This window comes from Schistocerca serialis, chromosome 4 (genome assembly GCF_023864345.2).
Source record: "Schistocerca serialis cubense isolate TAMUIC-IGC-003099 chromosome 4, iqSchSeri2.2, whole genome shotgun sequence".
NCBI lineage: Eukaryota > Metazoa > Arthropoda > Insecta > Orthoptera > Acrididae > Schistocerca > Schistocerca serialis.
Genome location: NC_064641.1, coordinates 431,889,455 through 431,913,041, shown reverse-complemented (window position 1 = coordinate 431,913,041; position 23,587 = coordinate 431,889,455). Strand labels below are relative to the sequence as shown.

At 42.4% G+C, this 23,587-nt stretch overlaps 1 protein-coding gene across 2 annotated transcripts in view; it reads right to left on the bottom strand.

Annotated features, from left to right (window-relative positions):
• The window catches only part of LOC126475029 (acetylcholinesterase-like), a 215,684-nt gene that overhangs the window by 138,549 nt on the left and 53,548 nt on the right, over positions 1 to 23,587 (bottom strand). Inside the window, exons 7-10 of one of the 2 annotated variants that reach the window (XM_050102572.1) lie at positions 16,874 to 17,004; positions 16,458 to 16,557; positions 16,206 to 16,374; positions 16,002 to 16,083 (exon numbers count right to left, since the gene is read on the bottom strand). In XM_050102572.1, coding sequence (XP_049958529.1) covers positions 16,002 to 16,083; positions 16,206 to 16,309 — 186 coding nt within the window. In that variant the 5' untranslated portion in view covers positions 16,310 to 16,374; positions 16,458 to 16,557; positions 16,874 to 17,004. Of the gene's footprint in view, positions 1 to 16,001; positions 16,087 to 16,205; positions 16,375 to 16,457; positions 16,558 to 16,873; positions 17,005 to 23,587 lie in introns of both variants that reach the window. The other variant, XM_050102570.1, reaches the window with a different exon arrangement.

The following is a 23,587-nucleotide window of genomic DNA, read 5'->3' as shown; positions in this document are numbered from 1 at the left end:
CTGTACTGCCTGTAGTACCACACTTCAAAAACGTCTTTTCTCTTTTTATCCTACCGCTTATTTTCCATGCTTCACTTCCACATAAAATAACAAACTTGATAAGCAATTTCTGAAAAGTATTCTTAACACTTAAATTTGCATTTGATCTTAGGGTGAGCCAGAAGTCAGTTGTCGAAAATTCGTTTGGTGCAGTAATACGAAGTGAATCTTTCTTAGGGTTCTTCTTATTTTCTTAATATTTCTTCATTTTCTCCCCGAAGACCTTCTTTCTTTCTTCGGTCGACTTTGGTCGGTATGGTTTTGGATTCGTCTCTGGAATAACCTCCCAATTATCAGTTTTTCTTCTGAATGTCTCCCTGTGTGATGCGTTTGTTACGTCAGTTTTTGCTTTTGTCAAATCCTTCTTAACTTCAGTTACCCAAAGTATTGATGCTTTAAGGGATGTCACATTGACCAATAGACGTTTAGTTGTATGTTTGCGAGTAATCAGTCTAGGTGTCCATAGAACTTCATTCGTCTCTTTCTGATATCAGTTTCGATGTTTGTTACCTTTTCTGTTGTCTCGATGGTTTTTAGTCTGTATCCATCTTGTGCCTATCGTGGTTCCAGAATTTTTCTAGTAGTCTTTCTCTCCGAAACTTTCCTGGTAGATTAAAACTGTGTGCAGGACCGAGATTCGAACTCGGGACCTTTGCCTTTTGCGGACAAGTGCTCTACTTTCTGAGCTATCCAAGCACGACTCACGCCCCGTCCTCACAGCTGTACTTCAGCCAGTACCTCGTCTCCTACCTTCCAAACTTTACAGAACCTCTCCTGCGAACTTTGCAGAACTAAAACTTCTGGAACAAAGGATATTGCGGAGACATGGCTTAGCCACAGCCTGGGGGATGTTTCCAGAACGAGATTTTCACTCTGCAGCGGAGTGTGCGCTGTTATGAAACTTTCCTGGCAAATTAAAACTTTGTGCCGGACCGAGACTCGAACTCGGGACGTTGCCTTTCGCAGGAAAGTGCTCTAACTTCTGAGCTACTCAAGAACGACTCACGCTCTGTCCTCACAGCTTTACTTCCGCCAGTACCTCGTCTCCTACCTTCCAAACTTCAGAGAATCTCTCCTGCGAACCTTGCAGAACTAGCACTCCTGGAACAAAGGATATTGCGGAGACATGGCTTAGCCGTAACCTGGCGGATGTTTCCAGAATGAGATTTCAGTCTGCAGCGGAGTGTGCGCTGTTATGAAACTTTCGCGGAACATTAAAACTATGTGCCAGAACGAGACTCGAACTCGGGACCTTTGCCTTTTGCAGGCAATTGCTCTACCTTCTGAGCTACCCACGCACGACTCGAGTTCGAGTCTCAGCCCGGCACACAGTTTTAATCTGCCAGGAAAGTTTCATAACAGTGCACACTCCACTGCAGAGTGAAAATCTCATTCTGGAATCTTTCTCTCTACTTTCTTAATTGGCTTGTAACTCTAGTTTTCGATTCAATGAGGGTGTTTCACTTGCATAGGTTACTGTCAGTTTGACTGTTGTAGTGTCTGATTTTAGTGCCTTTTCACAGGCATTTTTTGTTATACAAATGTGAAACAAGTCTGGACGTTTTCTTGTTTTCTACAATCTGCTGTTTTTTTGTGCTACTTTTTCAATTCACTTTGGTTCAATAATTTCACCGAGGTACTTAAAGTGTTTGACTCTGTTGTTTTCACCATCATTTGTTTTAAGTTTTGGAATATCTAACTTGGAACACATGCATTCAGTCTTCTCAAAGGAGATTTGCACATTCTTTGAGGGTCTCGATTTGTTTTACTGCTGTTTCTTCTCTGTCAGTTAGAATCACCAAGTCATCTGCAAACGCTAAGTATGGAACGTTCAATTTTCCTTGACCTCTTCCTAGTTCGCTTGGCTTTCAAAAGTTTTGTTTTCTTATTTCTGTTGCCCATTCTTTTGTTGCTTATTATTAGAAACATAGAACTACTAGCAGAGTTCATGGAACCTACAAAATATGATCAAAGTGGTTTTCATGCTGTTCCAAGTAAACACTGCTTTTTCAGCACTGATTTGCATATTTCGCCATAAATCTTCTAGGATGGTAGGTTTTTCAAGTTCTGATTGGATTCGTTCCTTCAAATAAAATATCGTCAATCTTGATGGAATAAACCTCATATTTTAGTATACTCCAGACTGAAAAATCCATGGGTTTGAGATAGTGAAAACAATTCAGTATTATTCCGTCTGCCAATCTGTTCCTCAAAGTTTTCAAATAAGACCTTCAGAAAACTATCCTGTCACCAGGGCAGTTTTCCAAACGGCTGCAGATATTCAGAAAGTGGACTATTTTGTAGTTGTAACAATGCTTCTTGAAGGACGTCTAGGTAATTTACAGGCCTGTCAGTGCCATTAAAAAAATTAAGTCCGATTAGCCCACTGCTGAAAATCCCTGCCTATATGTTCGGGGCAGGAGACTTCGGCTGTTTGTAGGATTATGTACAGCACACAGAATTCCATAATATTATGCCTGTCCAGATCATCTTCATTTAGGCTTTGAAGTAAAGAAGACCTATAGGTCTTAAATTTCTGCTTTTTCTGGATCCTCCGTAAGCTGCTTCTTGCTATCTCATACTCCTTCGATGCTTTTCCTTGGGGGATCGCCGGCGACTGCACAAAACACTGCGTGACAAGATTAGGTTCTCTTCTGCGATAATAGACTTAGGCCTACCTGAATGATGAAGCTACCGACTTTGTCTGTTGAAATCTTAAATTTAGTTTGCGAATATCTCGTCTTCTTTGAAAACTTTCCACAAACAAATCACAAACCCCACTGTAATGACGAGACAATAATACGATTTTATGATGAAGAGCTCTGTCATGCTGATAGCCAACATGAAAAGTCTGCATGCTGGTTTATTAAAGCTTTTTATAGACATATACATTTGATTTGCCATCAATAAAAGAAGGGATCCACTGTCAATCAATGAAGAAGAGAAGCAGACCGCCATGTTGCAAAAACAAACACATGCTGTTCTGTAGTTAACTTCCAATTCATTGTTTCTCAGATAACAACAAACAACATAAACCTCAAACTAACACATGTACTATGTATTAGTCAAGATCACAACTGACTACCACTTTGCTAGGTCAAACAAATTATAGGGATCTGTAGTGACACTTGACTTTTTGTCCATGCCATATTCCTCTTTTTCAGAAAAGATAGTCCTGCTGCTGCCTGCCTACAGTTTTATATAATTTCTACTTCGACCGTTTTACTACTTTTAGTGTCTTATTCTCTCAGAATCATAGGACCTAATTATACAACACTCAATTAGTTTTCCGACTTGAATTGTGTCTATTTACAGATGAGTGTTATTTGTTTTCCATACCACAACACTTAGATGTTATTTTTTCCTTCAAATTTAATAAAAGCCCTTGAAATAGTTTGATACAATCTGATAATCTCAGTTATGCTTTTTTAAGGAATCCATTCTTAAATACTGGAATGGAACATTTTCATTAAGGTATTGCCTATTGATTAACTGAATCCCACTAACAACATTTACGTTTTGCCAGATTAGAAATATATCAATCCAAATTGACTTATTATTCTATATATTATTGATATTGTAATACCACATTATCCCGAAACATTTATGCAGAATCTAGAGCAGCCGAGCTGCAGTTCTGCACCTCTCGCAGTTAACTATAGAGCATGGCCTACTCATTGCAGCATAAACTCAGTCGATGGGAGAATAAATATTCGCAAACACTACCCAAGTCAACCTGCTGATGAGCATCAGAAGGAAGAACTTATTACTACTTTCTGTTTATCAAATACATCATTTTCATGTGAACTTGCAAAATCTAATTTTAAAGGAATATAAAATAGTAGCAACTAGTTACGAAAAGAATGAAGATGTACTAAGAGCCAAACACCTCGTAGTTAACTACAGTGCAGTGCATGTCTCATTTGCAGCAATAATGCAGTCGATGGGAGATTAAATGTTCGTAAACATACACATACATCAACTTGCTAATGAAGAACAGAAGAAACGACTTGTTACTACATTATGTACATCGAAAAGGTTATTTCCATATGACTTTGCAGAACATATTTCTTAAAAATATAAAACAGTAAGAAATTCTTATCAAAAAAAGATGTATTAATTTTCCCACAACCCATAGACAATTACGATGCCGTACAAGCCTCATTTGCCCACATCTCGTGGTCGTGCGGTAGCGTTCTCGCTTCCCACGCCCGGGTTCCCGGGTTCGATTCCCGGCGGGGTCAGGGATTTTCTCTGCCTCGTGATGGCTGGGTGTTGTGTGCTGTCCTTAGGTTAGTTAGGTTTAAGTAGTTCTAAGTTCTAGGGGACTGATGACCATAGATGTTAAGTCCCATAGTGCTCAGAGCCATTTGAACCCATTTGAACAAGCCTCATTGGCAGCAAAAATTCAATCAATAGGAAATTAAAAGTTCTTAAACATTTACATACATCATCCTGCAGACGAAGACCGGACGGAGGAACTTCTTCTATAGCCCTATATCAAAGAGGTCAAATTCATGCCAACTAGCAGAATCTATTTATTAACCCTCATGTAGATGACAATCGTTATCCACGTGATTTTCTTGCTCCATTTTGACTGACTGAACTAGTTTCAGTTCTCGCCATTTTCAGTACCTTCCCATTAACTCTCCATCTGTTAGCTTCGCCATCACTGTCTCTCAGTTTCCCTTGGTTGAATTGTTTATGAAACAACATTATAGCTTGTATGTCACTTGTTATCCACGCAAGCACTACAGCTACAATCTGAAACTGTATATTAGTTACTTCACTACTTTCTTAGATTCAATCTAATTTACATATGCGTAATTTTATGTGCATAGAAATTAATTACATTTAATTTGCTTTTTTTCCTAGAACACCTACCTACAAACAGAAAATATACTCTATACTTTCAGCTGAGTTTAGTAGAGATCCTGGTGTATAGGTTGTAATACTACTTTTTGTGTTTTGTGTAAAACATTTGTGTAAAGATTGCGACCATAGAGTTGATGTTTGTATTTGTGTTATCTGTGTAATGAAAGAAAGCGCAGTTTTCAAATTTTGTAAAAGCAATTAGGAGAGACTGGCTGTTTGTACTTATCTTCCTACTATCTACCTCCATAATAAAAGCATCTTGGGCTGTAGTTGTAATAATTACATAATATACTAACGGATTTTGAATTACTTACGTGCTGTTTTATTATCTGTTAACCTGCTCACATGTTTCAATTCATTATTCATTGTGCCAAGAGTTTCACTTTTCAGCATTTCTATCAGGGAAGATGCAAGATTTCGATGTAATACCGATCAGTCATTTGCGTGATTTTATTACTAATTTCCAACTCCCATTCTTATTCACTATATGTGCAGTATGTGAAGTCTTTCAGAAAAGAAGTCCGAGGTTTTCAAACCAACCATACAGCACACAGGGTCTATGAAATTGCGATTTGCAAGTGACATCAACTAAAATTCAACCAGTCCACATCCTCTGTTGCACAGCTCCCAACATCAATCTCGAACCACAGTCTTCATACTGGTAACGGAATTCTAGAATATTTGAGCTGGCGGAGGAGGAAGCGCCGACTTACACTGGCGACTCCGTCCACGCAATTATTAAATAAGGCTAATTGCATGTAATTGCCATTCTTTTCAATCAACTAATTGTCTATTTCATGATCGCTCAAAGTATTATTGCTTCAACGTAAAATAAACAAAACCTGAACTTGAAACATATAGAAAGAAAGTGAAAGCATAAAGGAAATTAAAGGAAATACAGTGATAAGCATGACCACTGCCCACTGCGACATTGTGGGCCTCATGGTGGCATTCTGGGCACGTGAAGCTGTAACGAAAGTATGCAAGCGAAGCAGACAAGAACAGCCAAGAGAAAAGCTGCAAATGGAGAAATCCATGGAAATAAGCGACTTTGACGAAGGGCAGATTATTATTACGCAGAGCCTGTGAACGAGTATCTCTAAAACGGCGAAGCTGGTCGAATTTTCGCGTGCCACTGTCGTCATCATCTGCGGAAAGAGGTAGAAGAGCATTGAAGCTATCACTAGGCGCTAAATGTTTGAACCACGACTCTTCACAAAACGTGGGGTTCAGAGGCTTGTCTGCTCTATAAAGTAGGATAGATCTCTGCCGAAAGAACACAATGGTGGTGCACGCACGAGTATTTCGGAGTACACTGTTCATCTTGGAAGTCCGCAGCAGATCAGCCCTATGCCTGCCTTCATGTGTTGACCCAACGACATCATAGTTACAAATGCAGTGGGCACGGGACCATCGGAATTCGACTGTCGATCAATGGAAACGTGTCGGCTCTTCGGATGAATCACATTTCTGATACACTAATACGATGGTCGTCCCCACAAACGCCGTCATCAGGGTGAAAAAAATGCTTCAAATTGTGGTGTCACCGCCAGACACCACACTTGCTAGGTGGTAGCTTAAATCGGCCGCGGTCCATTTAGTACATGTCGGACCCGCGTGTCGCCACTGTGTAATCGCAGACCTAGCGCCACCACCAAGGCAGGTCTCGTGATACGAGAGAGCACTCGCCCCAGTTGTACGAGAACCTAGCTACCGCCCAGTGGTACGAGAACCTAGCTACCGCCCAGTTGTACGAGAACCTAGCTACCGACCAGATGTACGAAGCCTTTCTCTCATTAGCCGAGAGACAGAATAGCCATCAGCTAAGTTAATGGCTACGAACTAGCAAGGCGCCATTTGTATCAGTGCCTATAGCTTACGAGTATTCAAGAGAGATGTATTCCAAGGACTAATAAAAAGATAAGTAATAAGCATCTACATACTTTTCTTCTTATTCATTATAAGTTCTCATGTTCCAGACTTCACGCCCGTCTGCTTTAGCCGTGCGTGCCCTATCGGCTACAGCGTTAGTGTAGCTTGCATTTTCAGCCATCTAAACTTCACGGTGTCGGCCCAGCTACCGACACAACATTTATTGGCGACGAGCAAAAGAGTTTGTATTAATTCGTTTGCAACATTGGCGACGATTTAAAGTGTTCTGATTGCTTACATTTAATTGTGTCATGGCTTCGCCACATTCTCCAGATGTACTGTCCGAATTTTATCGCTTGCAGAATCAGCAGACGCAGGCGTTACTGGATGCCCTTGGACAGCTCGTCCAGGGTCAACGTGCGCTGCACACCGATGCGGCCGCCGCCGCTTCTTCGCTACCGCTGCCAATAAACGCTGTTGCACCTCCCTTTCGACCATACGTGGCAGCCGATGAGACCTGGCAAGAGTGGTCTCGCCAGTTCAACTTTCACCTCGCTGCCTACAGAATTCAAGGTAAAGAGCGGCAGCCGTTTTTGCTTTCTTGTGTCGGTGTGTCCACATACCGTGTGATAGTGAAATTGTTTCCCCGACGCGACGTAGCAACTTTGTCCTACGAGGAAATTTTGTCTGCATTAGATGCCTATTTCAAAGAAACAGTTAATGTGGTTGCAAAACGGTATACGTTCTTTCGTACAAAACGTACGGCCGGTCAAACTAATAGGGAGTGGGTAGCAACATTGCAAGGACTTACTAGGGACTGTGCCTTTGAATGTGACTGTGGTCTTTCTTATTCAGATACAATGGTGCGTGATGCAATTGCACAGAACGTTTCTGATGTTCGCATACGGGAGCAAATTTTGAAACTAGTTAATCCCTCCCTTCAACAAGTGATAGACATATTGGATAGACAGGACACACTTGACTGTGCTCAGGAATCTTTTGAAACTTCGCCAGCCGTGTGTAACATTAACCGGCCCGCTGGACGCGCTGCGCGGCCCGGTAACCGGGCCTTGCGCACGTCGACACAGCGACCGCCGCGTGCTAAGCCAGGTGTGCCGCGCCAGCCCACAAATGCAGTGAAATCATGCCCGCGGTGTGCTACTAGACATTCGCGTGAACATTGCCCGTCACGCCAAGCTATTTGCTTTTTCTGCAATATGAAAGGACATGTTCAAAGTGTTTGCCAGAAAAAGCTCAGATCAGACAATCACAATCATTCCAGGCCCTTTGCTTCGCGCCGGAATCGAACCCAGGACACTCAGGCTCGTGGACCTTCGCCTATGGACATTCATGTCGTTAATTCCGCTTCGTCCAGTGATACTTTCTCTAACAGTAACTGTGTTCGTCCCACAAAAACTGTGCGTCGACGTCGCCGGAAATCACGTCAATTAGCAAGTGATTCTGTACCAGTGTCTGTTCCAATTGCACAAAACAGTCGCTCTTGTCGTCAGCAGAACAATAAACTTTTTGTGGACTTAGACTTTGAAGGCAAAGTGATACCATTCCAGCTCGATACCGGAGCTGCAGTTTCATTGCTCAATCACGACACGTACAAACAACTGGGCAAACCTCCGTTGCGTTCCGCAAATGTTAAGCTAACTACATATTCCGGACAGAAAATTCCTGTGTTAGGACAGTGCAGCCTTCTTGCAACATACAAGGGACAAACAAAACTTGTGTCATTTTACGTTCTTCGTTCTTCTTCTGCAGTGAACTTGTTTGGTCTAGACTTGTTTCAGTTGTTTAACATGTCTATTGTAAATCAGGTCCTATCAGTGAATCAGACTGTGCCTTCAGACAGTGTTTCTCGCTTATGTGACGAATTTGCAGACATTTTTGCACCGGGCTTAGGTTGCGCTAAAAACTATGAAGCACATTTAGAACTGAAGGTAAACGCGCAACCGAAATTTTTCAGGGCGCGCAATGTTCCCCACGCATTGCGTGATGAGGTCGCAAGAACGTTGAACAATGTAGAATCACAAGGTGTGAGTGAATGTGCGCAATGCCTCTTCCATTTCAGCTCCGCTTCATCGCTTACGCCGTAAAGGTGTTCCGTTTCTCTGGACGACCGAATGCGAACGCGCCTTTCGCCAGTTGAAATCGGCGTTGCTTTCTAATACTTGCCTTACGCCATTCGATCCCCAGAAACCCCTTTTGTTGATGGTAGATGCATCGGATTTCGGGATCGGTGCTGTGCTTGCGCACAAAGTTGGCTCCCATGATCGCCCTATTGCCTTTGCGTCCAAATTGCTATCGTCTGCGCAACGAAATTATTCACAGATAGAGAAAGAAGCTTTGGCTCTCGTGTTTGGTGTTACTAAGTTCCATGATTTCTTGTATGGTCGTCACTTTACCATCATCACAGACCACAAACCTTTGACATCGCTTTTTCATCCGACCAAGCCTGTACCTCCACGTACAGCGCAGAAATTCATTCGCTGGTCTATTTTCCTCTCGCAGTACCGCTACGATATCTTGTATCGGTCCACTGCTAAGCACGGAAACGCCGATGCGTTGTCCCGTTTGCCTGTTGCTGAGGATAAAGCATTCGATTCTTCCGAACTTGCTTGCATGTTCATTGATTCGGCAACCGATGAAGTGGTCGAATCGTTTCCGATTGATTTTCGTCGTGTCGCTACAGCCACAGCTGCTGACCCTGTCCTTGCTACTGTTTTACGTTTTGTTGCTACGCAATGGCCTTTGTCAAAGTCTCGGATCGAGGATCCGTTGGTTCGCCGATTTTTTGCTCACAAGGAGAGACTTTTTGTTCGACGTGGTGTTTTGTTGTTGCGTTCTGATAATGATCAGTCCAGAGTCGTGGTCCCACGTTCGTTACGGTCCTCGGTTTTACGGCTTCTTCACCAAGGACATTGGGGTATAGTGCGAACGAAACAACTTGCTCGTCAGCACTGTACTTGGTTCGGAATCGATGCTGCGATTACGAATATGTGTTCTTCGTGTCCGGCGTGTGCCGAACAACAGTCCGCACCGCCGCGGAAAGTCTTTGCGTGGCCAAACGCCACTTCCCCTTGGCAACGCTTGCACATTGATTTTGCTGGTCCATTCTGGAATGCTCGATGGTTGGTTCTGGTCGACGCCTTCAGTAATTTTCCTTTTGTTGTCCGGATGTCTTCCACGACGTCCTCCGCCACCATCCAAGCGTTGTCTGCTATCTTTTGCATTGAAGGTCTTCCGCAGACTATTGTTTCCGACAATGGCCCACAATTCATGTCCGCAGAATTTCAGTCATTCTGCCAGGCCAATGGTATTCAACATCTGACATCCGCGCCGTTTTCGCCTCAGTCCAACGGTGCCGCTGAACGATTGGTCCGGACTTTCAAGTCACAGATGTTGAAATTGAAAGAGTCGCGTTCTCGGGAGGACGCATTGTTGCTCTTTTTGTCTTCGTATCGCTCTCAGCCCCGAGATGGTCGCTCGCCGGCTGAGTTGCTCCACGGTCGTCCTCATCGCACCTTGATGTCTTTGCTGCATCCGCCGCATCAGGTTCCTGTGCAGCGGCAGACTCCTGCTTTTGCTCCAGGCGACGTTGTATTTTATCGCAACTATCGAGGTTCACGGCATTGGCTCGCAGGGCGCATTCTTCGCTGCCTCGGCCGCGCGATGTATTTGGTTTTGGGGGCCTCTGGTGAGGTGCGTCGGCATCTCAATCAGCTGCGCCTCTGTCGTCGCTCGGGTTCTGCCGCTCCCCGTCTGCTTTCAGCGACGGTGCCGTCCGGTCAGCGCCCTGGGGACCCATCTACTGGCTCGCCTCATCCCCAGGTGTTACCGACGATGCCTTCCATTTTGCCCCATGGCGACGCGCCGCCGCCGCCGCAGCAGCAGCAGCCGCCGCCGCCGCCGCCGCTTGTTTTCCCGCCGGCGCCGCCCACATTCGACGCTTCGTTGCAGCCGCCAAGCGCCTCCCAGGGTCACGCGCCGCCGATCGCTTCCCGTGACCAGCTGTCCTCCGCCATGGAACTCCCGCCCGCTCCGGACCACATGACGTCATCGCGCGTCGGCTACCCCGACGCAATGGAGGTTGATCATTCGGTCCCTCCTGTCTCTTTACGGGCGCATACACCGCATGTTGACGTGCACCCTGGACTAGTTTTTCAGGCGTTTCCTAGCTCCCCTCGGACCGAATGGCCGGGTGCGGGTGGCACAGCCTCGCCTGTTGTTAGGCTCCCCACCTCGTCGCATACGTCAACATGGGGTCCTCCCCTCGGCGGGCGGAAGCCTTATCACACGACCGTTCGCCGATTTGCGGGGGAGGAATGTGGTGTCACCGCCAGACACCACACTTGCTAGGTGGTAGCTTAAATCGGCCGCGGTCCATTTAGTACATGTCGGACCCGCGTGTCGCCACTGTGTAATCGCAGACCTAGCGCCACCACCAAGGCAGGTCTCGTGATACGAGAGAGCACTCGCCCCAGTTGTACGAGAACCTAGCTACCGCCCAGTGGTACGAGAACCTAGCTACCGCCCAGTTGTACGAGAACCTAGCTACCGACCAGATGTACGAAGCCTTTCTCTCATTAGCCGAGAGACAGAATAGCCATCAGCTAAGTTAATGGCTACGAACTAGCAAGGCGCCATTTGTATCAGTGCCTATAGCTTACGAGTATTCAAGAGAGATGTATTCCAAGGACTAATAAAAAGATAAGTAATAAGCATCTACATACTTTTCTTTTTATTCATTATAAGTTCTCATGTTCCAGACTTCACGCCCGTCTGCTTTAGCCGTGCGTGCCCTATCGGCTACAGCGTTAGTGTAGCTTGCATTTTCAGCCATCTAAACTTCACGGTGTCGGCCCAGCTACCGACACAACACAAATGGCTCTAAGCACTATGGGACTTAACATCTGAGGTCATCAGTCCCCGAGACTTAGAACCACTTAAACCTAAGTAACCTAAAGAGATCACACATATCCATGCCCGAGGTAGGATTCGAACCTGCGACAGTAACAGCAGCGTGGTTCCGGACTGAAGCACCTAGAACTGCTCGGCCACAGCAGCCGGCTTCATAAGGGTGAACGGCGGCTCGAAACGTGCAGCGCGCCACGGACGCAGGCTGGAGGGAGCAGTATTATACTTATTACACTACGGGAGCCATTTTCCTGCGCCTACATACGACCTGTGGTTGTAATCGAAGACACGCTGACTGCTGCGAACCACCTGCATCTCTTCATGCTTGAGGTCTTCCCCGACGGTGATGTCATCTTTCAGCGGTATAACTGTCCGTGTCTCGGAGGCAGAACCGTATTACGTTGGTTTCAGGAGCATGATAGCAAACTCACGTTGATGTCTCGGCCACCAAATTGCCTGATGTAAATCCTATGGCACCCATCTGGATTGCTATCGGGCGCCATCACGGTGTCCACAAAGTAGAGGCCCATTATTTACGAGAATTACATGAATTGTTGGTAGACACCCAAGGCCATATGCTCACAAATCTACCAGCAAACTGTCTGATCCCTGTTACGCAGAATAAGTGATGCATTTCGTTCCAAAGATAGACAAAAGGGATATGAAGAAGGTAATAATAATGTTTCAGCTCATCAGTGTATAAGGAAAAAAATACCAAAAGCAACCTGGAACCAAAATGAGGGCATTCGAAGTAAGAGAACATTTATTACGGCGCTTGGGTCTAAACAATACGTAATTTACCTGGTATGTACGGAAACAGGAGATAATATGGAGCTTTTCCAAGTAGTTCGCAATTTAAATTTAAAGCACAGCAGCAGAAATATGTTGGGCTGGTGTACTTCAATCAAAACGTTTCATATTAGAATTAAGTTATAAAGATGTTTAGAACAACTGCAAAGTAAGTCGTTATTTTATTATGAATACACCATTCAGTTTCGATCTTTGCAGTCCCAGACAAATATTGTGTCTCATATTTTGTGCAAAGACGTCATTAAATGAAGGGAGAGAGGTGAAGCTGTGCCAAAACTTAGAGTTATTCCTAATTATGTAAATCTGATAGCATGTCATAAAATAGTTCTGATTTTAAATTTTCGTGCTTAAGAATAAAATTATGTATTAAATGCAGAGTGAAAATAGTGTAATGCAAAATGAACATGTAAATACTTGTTTGGTGTTTTGATAAGCGTTGTAGTTCCATTGCATAGAGTTTTTTTTAATTGCACGAATTATGAAATTATTGGTGATAAATGTGTGTAAAGTTATACAATGCATTTAGGTTTAAGTATTTAAATCTTGTAAAAATTGTAAACGATTTGTGGCCATGTTTGGGAATTATTTTGATTAATGTAGTGTCATGTGACCCGACTCAGGACTGGAGATATGAGCGGGAAAATTGGGTCTTTGGTAGTTGTCCGTTATGGTGGTAGGTTTGGAGTAGCTAAGTGCCACGAGTGTAAGCATGGCCACCAGCGTATGAGAATAAACTGTGAAGGAACAACGTGAAAGTGTGTAAGAGCAAGACAATAAATCATGTGTACGAATTGCACAGATTATTATTTATCCAGATCGGATTTATTTGTGAACTTTAGTATGGATGGCCACAAAGTTAGAAGTGTTTCTTTTTTAAAAAAAAATACGTTTCAATCTGAACTTGTATAGCGTACCTCATTTTGCGCAAGGTGGACAATTGTGTATTCAGTTCACTGCTGTTCAAAGGCTAGACTCAGTATTAGGGGCGCAAATGCGACTATTCACTACCAGCCCCCTTTGCAGATGAGCCACGTGAAAAATAGATAGTGAACGAGCTCGAGTACAGTTGCAAGTGGGGGCTCAGCCGGGATAAGAATTTGTTCTCTGTTCCATAATATTTCGGAATCAGGTGTCCATCAGATGTTTAGGATTTTGAACAGTCAGTGTGGGGGCTCTCAGTTAAATCAGTGCATTAGCAGTAGTGGCGTGTTTGTGACAAGATACGTACTGCACCTTGGTTACGCCAGTATAAGACCACCACGATTATGAGGCAGTCATTTACACATCCTGGTGAGTTGACCATGCGTTACCATGGGCATCAAACATGCGCAGTCTTCCGTGCCACATCCACATGTTGCCGCTAATTAAACCGTCATCCGTGCCGCATCCCCGTGTTGCTGCGGGTAACACCATTGTCCATACCGTGTCCATGTGTTGCTGCAGGTAAAGCAGTCGACGAAGCTGTATCCACGTGCTGCCAACGATCAACGCCGTCGTCCATGCCACCGAGCAACACGTCTACATGCTGCCAGGGGCCCACACAACGTTTTCTCACTCCTGACCGAGTTTACTGCGTGTCCACGCCGCCGACTATGGTTCATTGCATAGCTGTGCAGCCGACGCTGACTGCAGACATCTCGTCACACTAGGATATAAAAGATAAGTAGAGCCAGCAGCTACATTCCAAAATTATGCCCTTTCATTAGCAATGGCCGATGAGACGCGTGAATCTCAAAGTGAAGGCGAATCAGTGGATGTTAGGAGTAACTGTAGTAGACAAAAATAGGGACTATAAAAACTGAAATAGTTGGAGAAATGGATTCAAAAATAGGGGATATGGAATTGAGGGTTAGCGATAAAATAATGACATTGAGTGATTGGGTATCCCGTGCGAAATTACATAAAGCTTTGTTACCTGAAGAATGGGGTAAAATAAAATTTAAAATTGCCAGAAAACTGGAAGAATTAAACGAAGAAGATAACGTTGAGTTCGCTATTAAGGGTCTATTTGAAGGGGATACTGATGTATGTTTTGGAGAAAGACCTAAAGATGTTTGCATTATTCAAGAGGAAAGCAGGAGTGAAATAGAAAGTGATTTATTACAGGAATCAGGGTTGAACAGAGTAGAAATAGTGGTGATACAGCCAATAATTGATATCAATGTTGGAGGAATTACACATCTGGCTCAAGTTTATCTGCTGTTTCTGAACCTTTCTGGCAGCAAATTAAATGTTTAGGATTAACAGAACTACCAGTTACAGGAGTCAAAATTAAGACAGCAACTAGGACATGTAGTAATCACTGCAATTTAACAGTAGTGATTATTGTTTTGATATTAATTGCTTTGTGGTGAAAGGTTTGGCATTGAATGTAATTTTGGGTATGGACTTCTTGTACAAATATGTATTTTTGTAAAGGACAGAGTGGTAGAATTTGATGCTGGTGTAAACAGATGAAGATCAAAATTTAAAGGGCAACTAAAAGGGGGTGAGACAATGACTCATTTACATAGGATAGATGAGGTTGGTAATGATATATGTACTAAACAGCAGATATATGACAAAGTAAATGAAATGGGACATTCAAATGCGGAACAAAAGGTGCAACTTACAGATTTATTGTGTAAACATAAACATGTGTTCTCTGACAGACCTGGAAAAGTTGTAGATATCAATTACGTTTTGAGGATATTGACTCATGAAGTAGGCTAATAAGGGCCAAACCTTATCGTATAGCAACAGCTGATAAAGAGCATCATACTATCAAATTATACATAAGTGAGAGGTACATACTAAAAGAGGTGACATACACACAAACTTGAGAATAAAATCATAAAACTATAAAAATGTGGGAGATACATACCAAAAGAGGTACATACTAAAAGAGGTGACATACACACAAACTTGGAGAATAAAATCATAAAACTATAAAAATGTGGGAGATACATACCAAAAGAGAGAAGCTGTACTTATGTCTGCACTGCTCATAATTATCTTTGCTGAAAATAATGTCACTTTTGCAGTAACAAACATAGTCCGTGGGAGAGTAAATGTATGCAACCATGCAATCTCATGAACCTGTTCAGAACAAAAGAGGGAATTTCCTGTTACTATATTTCCTACATCAAGCAGGTGTTCTACAAGGAAACTCATAGAAACAAATTATCAAACGAAAGATTGGCAGGCACACAAGAAAAGAAAGAAGATGTAGTCTGTTCTACACCAAACCTTATTGTCTCTGCTGCAGGTAATGTCTCATTTGCAGCAGTTAACTCAGTTGATGGGAGAGTAAATGTTTGCAACCATGCCATCTGATAAACCTGCTGAGACCAAGAGAGGAATGTTCCTCTTACTACATTTCATACCCAAATAGGTGAAGCAGACACAAAATTGAAGAATCATGTTATCAAACTATAAAAAAGTAAGAGGTACATACCAAAAGAAATAAGATACAGTTACTTCTGCACCGTTATAATTACCTCTGCTGCAGGTAATGTCTCATTCCAAACAACAGACAGTTGATGGGAGGGTAAATGTTTGCAGCCATACCATCTGATGGACCTGCTGAGAACAACAGATGATAGGTCCTGTTGCTACATTACATACCACAAATAGGTGAGGTGACGTACACACAAATTCGGAGAGTGAAATTATCAAACTATAAAAACATGGGAAGTACACACCAAAAGGAAGAATATGTTGTCAGTTCTGTACTGCTCATATTAATCTCTGCTGCAGGTAATGCTTCATTTGTAGCATAAAACTCAGTCGATGGGGGAGTAAACATTTGCAACCAGCCAATTTGATGAATCTGCTGAGAACGTCAGTGGGAAGGACGTTTACATTTTCTACCTGAAATACAGAACAACAAATTGTCAAACTATAAAAAAGTGGGATTTACATCCCAAAAAAAGAATATGTAGTTACTTCTGTACCATTCATAATTATGTGTACTGCAGGTGATGTCACATTTCTAGCCACAAACACGGTTGATGGCAAAATAAATATTTGCAACCATGCAATCTGATGAACCTACTGCAAAAGACAGAGAGATCCTGTTACTAAATTTTAAACACAAAATAAGAGATATACACACAACCCAGAGAGTCTAATTATCAAACTATAAAAAGTAGGAAGTACATACCAGAAGAAACAAGTCATAGTTAGTTCTGCACCACTAATAAGAAAATGCACTGCAGGTAATGTCTCATTTGTAGCAACAAACACAGTTGTTGGGGGAGTAAATGTTTGCAACCATGCAACCCAATGAACTTGCTGGGAACGACAGGTGATGTAAACACAAACTCAGATAATCAAATTATCACCCCAGAATAATGTGAGAGGTACTTACCAAAAGAAAGAAGATGTAGTTAGATTACGACTGCTAATAATTATCTCTGTTGCAGGTAATGTCACATTTGCTGCAACAAACACAGTCGATGGGAGCGTAAATGTTTGCAACCATGCAATTTGTTGAACCTGCTAGAGCAACAGAAAGATGGTACTGTTGCTACGTTTTGTAATACAAATAGGTGACATACACACATACTCAGAGACTCAAATTAACAAACTATAAAAAAATGGGAGATACAACCGAAAGAAAGATGATGTAGTTAGTTCTGCACCAATCATAATTATGTCTCCTGCAGGTAATGTATTATTTGCAGCTGCAAACACAGTCAAAGGGAGAGTAAATGTCTGCAACCATGCAATCTGATGAACCTAATGGGAACAACAGAGGGAAGATCCTGTTACTACATTTCATACCCAAAAAAAAAAAAAAGATGTAGTTAGTTCTGCACTGCTCCTAATTATCTCTGCTGCAGGTAATGTCTCATTTCCACCTACAAACACAGTCGATTGGACAGTAAATGTTTGCAACCATACAACCTGATGAACCTACTGAGAACAACAAAGGGAAAGTCCTGTACATTTTGTACCCCAAATATGTGACGTCCACAGAAACATGGAGAGTCAAATAAACAAACTATAAAAAAATGGGAGGTACGTACCAAAAGAAAAAGACAAAGTTAGATCTGCACCACTAATAATTAAATCTGCTGCAGATAATGTCTCATTTGCAGCAACAAAAACAGTCGTTGGGAGAGTAAGTGTTTGTGACCATCCTGTTTGGTGATATTGCTGAGAGCAACGGAAGGAAGCTCCGGGTATTACATTTAATACACCAAATAGGTGACATAAACTAAAAATCGGAGAATCTGATTATTAAACTATAAAAATGTGAGTCCCCCTATGAACCATGGACCTTGCCCTTGGTGGGGAGGTTTGCTGCCTAAGGGTACAGGTAGTTCTACTGTAGGTGCAACCACAACGGAGGGGTATCTGTTGAGTGGCCAAACGCAAGTTTGGTTCCTGAAGAGGGGCTGCACCCTTTTCAGTAGTTGCAGGGGCAACAGTCTGGATGATTGACTGATCTGGCCTAATAAAATTAATCAAAATGGCCTTGCTGAGGAATTACTGAGAAAGGCTGAAATCAAGGGGAAACTACTAATTTTTCTTGAGGGCATGCTGCTTTACTGTATGGTTAAATGGTAACGTAGGTTTGATAATGAATAAAAAAGTAGAAGTGCGAGTACGCTACTATGAACAGCACAGTGAACAAATTATTGTAGCCAAGATATACATGAGGCTCATGCCTACCACTGTAGTACAAGGTTACACGCCAATCAGCTCCGCAAATGATGAAGAGATTGATGACATGTATGATGAGATAAAAGAAATTATTCAGATAGTGAAGGGAGACGAAAATTTAATAGTCATGGATGACTGAATCATGTCAGCACATAGTAGGTGTCGCCACCGGCTCCAACCTTGTGTGTATGCTCTGAAAAGGAAGCGAAAGGAAAGTACACTACTGGCCATTAAAATTTCTACACCAAGAAGAAATGCAGATGATAAACGGGTATTCATTGGACAAATATATTATACTAGAACTGACATGCGATTACATTTTCACGCAATTTCGGTGCATAGATCCTGAGAAATCAGTACCCAGAACAACCACTTCTGACCATAATAACGGCCTTGGTATACCTGGCATTGAGTCAAATGGAACTTGGATGGCGTGTACAGGAACAGCTGTCCATGCAGCTTCAACACAATACCACAGTTCATCAAGACTGGCGTATTGTGACAAGCCAGTTGCTCAGCCACCATTGACCAGACGTTTTCAATTGGTGAGAGATCTGGAGAATCTGCTGACCAGGGCAGCAGTCGAACATCTACTGTATCCAGAAAGGCCCTTACAGGACCTGCAACATGCAGTTGTACATTATCCTGCTGAAATGTAGTGTTTCGCAGGGATCGAATGAACGGTAGAGTCACGGGTCGTAACACATCTGAAATGTAATGTCCACTGTTCAAAGTGCCGTCAATGCAAACTAGAGGTGACCGAGACGTGTAACCAATGGCACCCCATACCATCACGCCGGGTGATACGCCAGTATGTCGAAGATGAATACACGCTTCCAATGTGCTTTCACCACGATGACACCAAACATGGATGCGACCATCATAATGCTATAAAAAGAACCTGGATTCATCCGAAAAAATGACGTTTTGACATTCGTGCACCCAGGTTCGTCATTGAGTACACCATCGCAGGCGCTCCTGACTGTGATGCAGTGTCGAGGGTAACCGCAGCCATGGTCTCCGAGTTGATAGTCCATGCTGCTGCAAACATCGTGGAACTGTTCGTGCAAATGGTTGTTGTCTTGTGAACATCCTCATCTGTTGACTCAGGGATCGAGACGTGGCTGCACGATCCATTGCAGCCATGCAGATAAGATGCCTCTGCTAGTGATATGAGGCTGCTGGGATCCAGGACGGCATTCCGTATTACCCTACTGCACCCACCAATTCCATATTCTGCTAACAGCCACTGGATCTCGACCAACGCGAGCAGCAATATCGCGATACGATAAACCGCAATCGTGATAGGCTACAATCCGACCTTTATCAAACTCGGAAACGTGATAGTACACATTTCTCTCCTCACACAAGACATCACAACAATGTTTCACCAGGTAACGCCGGTCAACTGCTGTTTGTGTATGAGAAATCAGTTGGAAACTTTCCTCATGTCAGCACATAGTAGGTTTCGCCACCGGCTCCAACCTTGTGTGTATGCTCTGAAAAGCTAATCATTTGCATATCACAGCATCTTCTCTCTGTCGGTTAAATTTCACGTCTGTAGCACGTCATCTTCGTGGTGTGGCAATTTTAATGGCTAGTAGTGTAGTAGGTTAGAATGGACTGGGGGTAAGGAATGAAAGAGGAAGCCGCCTGGTAGAATTTTGAACAGAGCATAACTTAATCATAGCTAACACTTGGTTCAAGAATCATGAAAGAAGGTTGTACACATGGAAGAGGCCTGGAGACACTGGACAGTTTCGGACAGATTGTATAATGGTAAGACAGACATTTAGGAACCAGGTTTCAAATTGTAAGACATTTCCAGGGCAGATGTGATCTCTGACCACAATCTATTGGTTATGAATTGTGGATTAAAACTGAAGAAACTGCAAGAAGGTGGGAATTTAAGAAGATGGGACCTGTATAAACTGAAAGAACCACAGGTTGCAGAGAGTTTCAGCGAGAGCATTAGGGAGCGATTGACAAGAACGGGGGAAAGAAATAATTTGCAAAAAGAATGGGTAGCTTTGAGATATGAAATACTAAAGGCAGCAGAGGATCAAGTAGGTAAAATGATGAGGGCTAGTAGAAATTCTTGGGTAACAGAAGAAATATTGACTTTAATTGATAAAAGGAGAAAATATAAAAATGCAATGAATGAAGTAGGCAAAAAGGAATACGTCTCAAAAATGAGATTGACAGGAAGTGCAAATGGCTAATCAGGGATGGCTAGAGGACAAATGTCAGGATGTAGAGGCATATATCACTAGGGGTACGATAGATACTGCCTACAGAAAAACTGAAGAGACCTTTGGAGGGAAGATAACCACTTGTATGAATATCAAAAGCTGAGATGGAAACCCAGTTCTAAGCAAAGAAGGGAAAGCAGAAAGGTGGAAGGAGTATATAGAGGGCCTATACAAGAGCAATGTACTGGAGAACAATATTATAGAAGTGGAAGAGCATGTAGATGAATATGAAATGGGAGTTATGATACTGCGTGAAGAGTTTGACAGAGCACTGAAAGACATGAGTCGAAACAAGGCCCCGGGGGTAGACAACATTCCATTAGAATTACTGATGGCCTTGGGAGAGCCAGTCCTGACAAAACTGTACCATCTGGTGAGCAATATGTATGAGACAGGCGAAATACCATCAGTCTTCAAGAAGAATATAATAATTCCAATATCAAAGAAAGCAGGTGTTGACAGATGTGAAAATTACCAAACTATCAGTCTAATAAGTCACAGCCGCCTGATAGTAACATGAATTCTTTACAGACGAACGGAAAAACTAGTAGAAGCCTACCTCAAGGAAGATCAGCTTGGATTCCTTAGAAATGTTGGAACACGAGAGGCAATATTGACCCTAGGACTTATCTTAAAAGATAAATTAAGGTAAGGCAAACCTACATTTCTAGCATTTGTAGACTTAAGAAAGCTTTTGGCAATGTTGATTGGAATACTCTCTTTCAAATTCTGAAGGTGGCAGGGGTCAAATACAGGGAGCGAAAGGCTTTTTAGAATTTGTACAGAAAGCAGATGGCAGTTATAGGTGCCGAGGGGACGAAAGGGACGCAGTGGTTGAGAAGGGAGTGAGGCAGGGTTGTAGCCTGTCTCTGATGCTATTCAATCTGTATAATGAACAAGCAGTAAAAGGAAACAAAAGAAAAATTCAGAGTTGAAATTAAAATCCATGGAGAAGGAATAAAAACTTTGAGGTTTGCCAATGACATTGTATGTCTACCACAGACAGCAAAGGACTCTGGAAGAGCAGTTGAACAGAATGGAGGATATACGATGAACATCAACCAAATCAAAATGAGGATAATGGAATGTAGTCAAATTAATCAGGTGATGCTGAGGGAATTAGATTAGGAAATGAGACATTTAAAGTAGTAGATGAGTGTTGTTATTTGGGGAGCAAAATAGCACATGATGGCCAAAGTAGAGAGGATATAAAATGTAGACTGGCAATGATAAGGAAAGCACTTCTAAAGAAGAGAAATTTGTTAACATCGAGTATAGATTTAAGTGTCAGGAAATCATTTCTGAAAGTATCTGTATGGAGAGAAGCCATGTATGGAAGTGAAACATGGATGATAAATAGTTTAGACAGCAAGAGAACCGAAGCTTTCAAAATGTGGTGCTACAGAACAATGCTGAAGATTAGATGGGTAGATCACATAACTAATGAGGAGGTACTGAATAGAATTGGAGAGAAGAGAAATTTGTGGCACAACTCGACTAGAAGACAGGAGTAATTGGAAGGACATGTTCTGAGGCATCAACAGATCCCTAATTTAGTATTGGAGCACAGCGTGGAGGGAAAAAATAGTAGTGGGAAAAAAAGAGATGAATACATGAAGCAGATTCAGAAGGATGTAGGTTGCAGTAAGTACTGGGAGATGAAGAAGCTGGCACAGGATAGAGCAGGATAGAGAGCTGCATCAAACAAGTCTCTCGACTTATGACCAAAACAACAACAACAGCAAAATGGGAGGTACATACAAAAAAAAGAAGATATAATTAGTTCTGCACCATTCATAATTATCTCTCGTGCAGGGAATGTCTCTTTTGCAGCAACGAACACAGCCAATGGCAGCTTAAACGTCTGCAAACATGCAATCAGCTGAACCTGCTGAGGTGCTGTTACTACATTCTGTGCCCCAGATAGGTGACATACACACACACTTGGAGAATCAAATTATCAAAATATAACAGAGTGGGAGGTACATATCAAAAGAAAATAGATGTAGTTATTTCTGCACCATTCATAATTACCTCTGCTGCGGGTAATGTATCATTTGCAACAACAAGCACAGTTGATACGAGAGTAAATGTCTGCAACCACGCAATCCGATGAACATGATGAGAACAAGAGAGGGAAGGTCATGTTACTACATTTCCTAACACAAATAGACATGTACACAAGAACTTGGAGAAACAATTTATCAAACTATAAAAAAGTGGGAGGTACATGATAAAAGAAAGATGTTGTAGTTAGTACTGCACCACTTATAATTATCTCTGCTTCAGGTAATGTCTCATTTGCATCAATAGACACAGTCGATGGGAGAGTAATTGCTTGCAACCATGCAATCTGATGAACCTGCTGAGAACAACAGAGGGAAGGTCCTGTTACTACATTTAGTTCCCCAAATAGTTGACACGACACACAAAATGAGAGAATCATTTAATTAAATGATAAAAAAGTAGGAGGTACAGTCATACTCAAAAGTATCCGAACGACCTGAATTGCATTTCGCCTGTTTGCATGCAACCGGCATAACGAATCTGTCTAGCAGGTCCTCTAATCGCTCCTTGGTACAGTTGTTTGACTATTGAAAAGGGTTCCAACAAGTCACCACTGCTCTGTATCGCAGAAACTCATGATGTAAAGTAATACCACGATGATACAAATATCAGGGAACACCTTATCACAGATAAGACTGTCATTAAGGCTTGAAAGCTCACATTTATTACAATAAATGACATACCTGAAAAGTTACCACTCTCATTATTACGTCAGATAGGTAACGCACGAGAGACGTTCGTCGTATTCATGATTTCCTCTTCAAAGTAACATACCGTACGTATTATTTAACAAAAAATTATATTAAAAAATTTAAGTTATCCACGAGCAGCTAGTTGAGAATATGTATGAATTTCAAATGACACGACGAACCGTCTCGTTCTACATATGGATTCAAACCCAGGTCAGACACACTAAGCAAAGATTTCGTGACTGACGCAAACTAACAGTCATTCCTGATTATGCATACAGGGAGTGATATACCTCGATTTTAGACAGTATCAGTTAGCAAATATCAACTTTAAATTACATAACACAAACATTTTTAACGGACGCGAATTCCTCCCCAGCATCTCTTGTCCCTGTTAACGAACTA